This window comes from Schistocerca cancellata, chromosome 2, assembly GCF_023864275.1.
Source record: "Schistocerca cancellata isolate TAMUIC-IGC-003103 chromosome 2, iqSchCanc2.1, whole genome shotgun sequence".
In the NCBI taxonomy this organism is placed as follows: Eukaryota; Metazoa; Arthropoda; class Insecta; order Orthoptera; family Acrididae; genus Schistocerca; species Schistocerca cancellata.
The window spans coordinates 1069449523-1069455522 of record NC_064627.1 but is presented as its reverse complement, the minus strand read 5'-3'; the positions used below and the strand labels follow the sequence as shown (position 1 = coordinate 1069455522).

General features: G+C 39.3%; 1 protein-coding gene across 1 annotated transcript; it reads right to left on the bottom strand.

Annotated features, from left to right (window-relative positions):
* Window positions 1–3191: 3191 nt before the first annotated feature.
* LOC126161097 (zinc finger MYM-type protein 1-like) lies at window positions 3192–4075 on the bottom strand. The gene is made up of 2 exons (XM_049916959.1): window positions 4016–4075; window positions 3192–3917 (listed from the first exon to the last, which is right to left on the bottom strand). Exons 1-2 carry the CDS (start codon window positions 4073–4075, stop codon window positions 3192–3194), a joined length of 786 nt encoding a protein of 261 aa, XP_049772916.1.
* Window positions 4076–6000: the final 1925 nt, after the last annotated feature.

Genomic DNA, 6000 nt, shown 5'->3' with positions numbered 1-6000 from the left:
TTTCTAAAGTTGTGGTATTCTTTTTGAATCACCCTGTATTTGACACCTCCGCCCACCTGGCTTTGGGGACCGGAGACGTCAATTGCCACCACCTCTCCTGGTTTATTAGTAATAATTGGATGCAGTGCTATTTTATAGGAAAGATTAGAAGGCGTAATTCGCTGACAAACCTCATAGGTGTGAAGTAATCTATGCACAAACTGATGCAGGTTCGGTATGTACCAGTATTGCTCAATTTTTCTCATACATATCTCCACCCCAAAATGCTCCCATGCAATATGAGTGTACCACATCACATATTCTTTATACCTGTCCAGTATGCAGACGCATGACGACTCTGATTGTCTGTGTTGGCAGTTGAAAACATGTCATTATGGACTGTAAAGTATGGTGACAGTTTGTGGTGCAGCCACTCAGTAAGCATATGCTTGACTTGGGCCCACCTGTCATCTGCATCCTGTAAATCAGCCATGTTACTACACATTTCTAAATAATACTGGCAGTTTGAAGGGTCTTTCATCATAATAATTTTGAAATTGGACATTTGTTCCACTAAGTCTGAATACTCAGATAAAATGTTGTGGTAAACGAGAGAGAGCGTCTGCTAAGTCGTTCTCCCTACCCCTTATATGTACAATCTTGTAATCATATTCCTGGACTAGCAGAGTCCACCATGCTAGTTGCTGATGCAACAATTGGCACATTTGGAGAAAACTAAGCACCTGGCGTTCTCAATAAATTTTCGTATGTCTACCATGGATTGTGTATAAAACGGCGAAAACATGATGCAGGTCCAAGGAAAGATATCAGGTGCTGAGAGATTGCAAAATGCATCCATCGTTTCTGGATCAAGTGATGTGCCAGTGGGAGAAACAATCTGTTCAAGAAATTTTAATTTATCTCTAGCAAATGTCGATTTCTTTAAGTTGGCTGCTACACCAAACACACATAACTCCTCTAGAATATCCAGGTACTCTCTTCCCACGTGGATGTTGCGACTAACAAATCGTCCACATACAGTGTTACTCGATCCAGCAATTTCGGCCGTGTCCAGGGTGGAGATAAACATTCTGGCGCTTACATTAAGACCAAATGACAAAAACCTAAATTGGTAAGACCTGCCAGCAAAGATGAAAGCATTGTACTTTCTAGATTTTTCTGCTAACTGTATTTGCCAGTACAAGTAGTACATGTTGAGTGATGACCATGAAATTTCTACAATTGGTCCTCTAAACTCTTGGGTCGAGTCCTCACTGGGAGAATAATTGTATTGATTGACCTCGCATCCAGGACAAGGAGCACTCCTCCACCTACTTTGCCCACCACCAAGAGAGGGCTGCTGTAGGGGGAGAAAGATGGTTCGATGATGCGCCACTGAATCATGTTATTATGCCCTTGTTTGATGGTCACGCGCTTAGACCACAAAACTGAGTAGGTTGCATGTGCAAAGGTCTTATGGGGGTATACGTCCATACGGTATTCATATCCTTTTTTGACGTCAGGCCTTCTGGAAAAGACCTGAACATATCTCTACAAAAGTAAACATAAATCTCGTCTTTATTCGTCCGACAAAGACGTTGTTTCCTTGGACTTATTTGAATGGTGATAGAGTTTACGTCATACTGCTGATGTGCTGCTCATCTGGTGCAAGGCTACTTCAAACGACATTGACCACGTGGAAGGTCGATAGCTATGCAGGATAGCCTGCATACACTCAATGCTTACGAGACAGGACACTGTGAAACCTCTCGCGACGAGAAACGTACATCTATCGGCTCTGCACTCGTATTTAATGTATACTTGTGCCTGTATCGTAATTCGTTGGCCTCCAGAACCTATATCACCGGATACCACATGATTCTGAACTGGTAACGTAGTGAGTGACTGTGTGTAAAAAATTTGTTTTGATAACATTCGCACTCTAGCAAGTATCAAAAATGAGTGTAGGAATACCTCCTACTATGGCTTGCACAGCAGCCTGCACAAATTCACAATTCTGTTCAGAAGTTGTTCCATTACCTGTAAACAATCCTTCCTCATGTCCTGGTCATCATTGTATCGGAGCATATGCACATGCTCTAGCAGGGGCGGTTCTAGAAGTCGGTCAAGGGGGGGGGCTAATTGGGGGAGGGGGGTTGGGGGAGTGGAATATCGCTTAACAAAAGGAGAGTTGGGGTCCTCCGCCGACAAATTAGTAAAATTTGTTGTTGCTTAAAACAGTTTTTGGTAGCTGTTTCGGAACTTATTTTCACATGGGAGATTTCATAAATTACATAAACCATGAAAAAGGTCAACTTACAACAAATACGTTTTCATTAATTTTCTGGATACAGAAGGTGACATGAATGTAAAAACTTGAACTTGACATGAATATAAAAAAATTCTGTAACAAAATTCACTTTATATTTCCGTCTTCTGCCCAATTTGTCATGCTCATTCGCCTCTGTTTCTTTTTACTGAATATGTTAATGATATTTTCAATGTCCATATTTCTTTCTTTATGGATATTTGCAAGAGCCAATCCATTTAGTCTCACCTGCCCCATTGTGTTACGCAAATAAGTCTTTATTCGTCTCAAAGTAGAGAAGTTTCAATCAGGTGTGCTTGCAGTGACAGGAATAGTCCCAAATATTTCAAGTAAAACATATACATTTGGGAAAAACTGCTTGTCACAGTTCTTTAATGCTTCAGTTATTGTTTCAGGTCTTTTACTTTCATCAACCCACTTTTTCTTCCATAGTTTCAGCTCTCCTTTCATTAAAAGCGAAGAACTCTCCAAAAACTGATCATATTTCTCAGATGCCTGGATCGCTTCATCCTCACTGTATTTTAAACAGTATGCAGGAATAAGACCTTCAAGTGGTAATATGGTGTGAAAATCTTGGGGAAATCTTGTTTCTTGCTCGGCAATTAAACGATCCACAACAGGTAAAAATACTGTTCACCAGAAGTATCCTTCGGCGTTTGAAGCAGGAACGTTGTCTCTTTTGGTTTGCGTTGAAATAGTTCTTGCCATTGCTATTACACTTCTAATATCTTCTGCCACTTTAACAGCGTCTTCAAAAATACTACCGAATTCTGTTTCCGAATCCGTCCCTATATTGTTGAACACATCAAGCACGTCATTGCCATGATTTATGGCAGTTGTTAAATCCATTTTAGGACCTTGGAACTGTCGCTTAGTCTTAGAGTTAAAGAGAGGCAATATGCTGCAACTTTGTTTTCTTTGACTCTGTGAATGGTAGTCGTGATATAGCTTCCTCTAGGGAACTTTTTCTGTTTGTAGAGGCAGACAAGATCGCTGAAACTGAACATAAAATTCCCATCATATTTCTAACTATTGGAGTATCACAAGACTCAGAAATGCACAAGTTCAAAGAGTGGCTAAAACAGTGGGTATAAATAGACAATGCTTGTTTACTTAAAATAAGAGCTTGAACTCCTTTAAATCTCCCAGCTATGTTTGAGCCACCATCATAGCCCTGTCCACAAAGATATTGATAGCTCAGCCTCAGTGTCTTGAGTTCTTCATCGATGGCTTCTGCAATCGAAGTGCCAGTAGTTGATTTAAGCTCAGTAAAACCCAGAAAGTCTTCTTTGGTAACAAAGATATCTATGTCAATGAACCTAATACAAAATGTCATGTGTTCCTTAGTGGTGACATCAGTTGTTTCATCACACATAATGCTAAAATTTTTATCCTTTTTCACATCCCTCGATAATGAGGAGCGAATAGCGTCACCAATGCAATGTATGACTTCTTTTTGGACTGTGTTACTTATCATAGAACTGTTTCGGCCACATGTACTGAAATGACGTTTTGAATCTTCATCACCAGCATCCACATGAAAAGCCAAAAGACTCTGAAACACTCCATGTTTTCCCTCTAGAAGATCATAAGTTCTTTCTTCTTTTAGCTGAGAAATTAAACCATGAGCATGTTGTACTCGTAAAGGTAGGTTATTTCTAGCACACAGGACTATAGTTTTTATAATAGGCCTCAAGCGTTTTCTACAATAACTGAAGATTTCTTGATATCGAGGACAATGGCAATACTTTTTTTACTTGATTCCATAGACTTGGTGAACTCTATAGCCTTCTCCACGGAAAATTTGTGATATTATGTGTTTTCATGATGATGAAGATCTTCCGTAGCCTTTTTGTATTTGACCAATGGTTCTTTCACCAGTGTTTTCAATGCGCATAAAAATAAATTAAAAATGTCTTAGATAAAGAATTAAGTAAAGAAAAAATAGTGCAACCACCAAACCTTGTAAGCACTCAAAATGTTAGTAACAAAGAAATTTTTGTTGAAAACCAAGCCTAAAAACTATTTGAATAGTTATGTTTTTGTATCTCAAGCGTTTCTGATTAAAAACGACACCTACAAGCTATTTATGTTTTTTACCAAGCCAGTTAAAGGTTTCAATTATTTAGAATAATGGAAAGCTGTAATAAGTACCTGGGAGCCGATTCTGGCACCTGAAGGAGAAAACAGAACACATGCAGTACAAAATCCACCACAGAACATTTTACTGTATGAAAGCCAGTTGTACTGGCTTATCCACTCATGCTTAAATCTTAGGTTTTGCTTCCCTTGTAATTAAGTAGGAAAAGAAAAGTTTGCAGGAGTCTTCCAAGTGTTCTCTAAAAAACGTAAGCTTCTCATCATCACGTAAGGCGCCTTTAACAGCTCTTCTTGTATCATATGGGTCATAATGTGTTTCAGTCCTTTCTAGTCTTTCTTCGTGTGAATTAAATCTGCTTTAGATGTCAGTATTATGTACAAGTGGCTTAACACAAAAGTATATAGCGTTATTTACACATATAAATAATTTTAATTTATTATCACCAATAAAAAGGCACCATTTGTCTTCCAAAACATTAAGATTACCCCATATCCCTCGGTCTTGCCCCCTCCCCATACAAACATTTGTATGGGTGCACTCGGTAAACAGTATTGAAATGGTCTTGTGTATTGACATGCTTAATGAAGGTACTAACTGCAGCAAATCCGTACAGTAATGAGAAGGAAAAAAGACTCAGAGCAGTGAAGCAGTAAAGAGTAAGAAAGCAGACAACAATGGCTACTTCAGACAGTGTTTCAGCTACCTAATGTTACCAGCAACCTGGAACAAGTGACTGCCATCACCTGCCTTCTACTAATTCCAGACTGTCAGGATACAGTTTACACACTGTAACTCTTATTTGTTTGTGAAACCGGTCTGTGAACGGTATTTATGAGTCCAAAGCTACATAAAATTTAAGTTTCTCTTAATTTAATGGCCTTTGACTGGAAGTTTTGTTTGCAAATGTTCCTACAGAAAGGCTTCAAAATGTAACACGACATTAGCGATCTATGTCAGTGAAAGTCGTTGGTTGGTTCCGCCCTGTGCCATCAGTCGGTCTCAGTCAGATTGATAACAGAGAAACCAGTAAAGATTCTGCATCACATTACTTACTGCAGGCCTATAAGCTTTCTTCTAGTAGTATGAAAAGCTTTTAGAAACTTCTGAAACGCTCTCACATGTTTATAGACTTTTACTGAAAGTTAGTAGATATTGTTGAGAAAGAAAGCTTTGAATAATTTGTAAGGTGACAGAATACATGAAGGTCAATTTCGCACATTACATAAGAGCTTTATATATCACAATGGGAAGGTGAATATGACACCTAACTTAATTCAGCGGTAATGAGCAAATTTGCCTCGAAGTATGTAATGCAAAAGGGGTGACACTCAATCGATGGTATTAACACACCGATCATATAATGCATATCTGTGAGCAGAAGGTGAGACAAGCAGTGAGAGGAAACAATTTGGTTTGCAAGAAATTGCGAGGAGAGGCGAAGGCCACACCACGGAAATCACTTTGGGCGAGTCCCAAGGCAGGAGTCAACGACCGACCGACCAGGTGACTCAGACCATATTGGTCGAAAAAAGCCGTGACAGGGAGAACGAAAGAACCCAGGTGGGGAGACAGTTCAGCTACGAGAAAGACA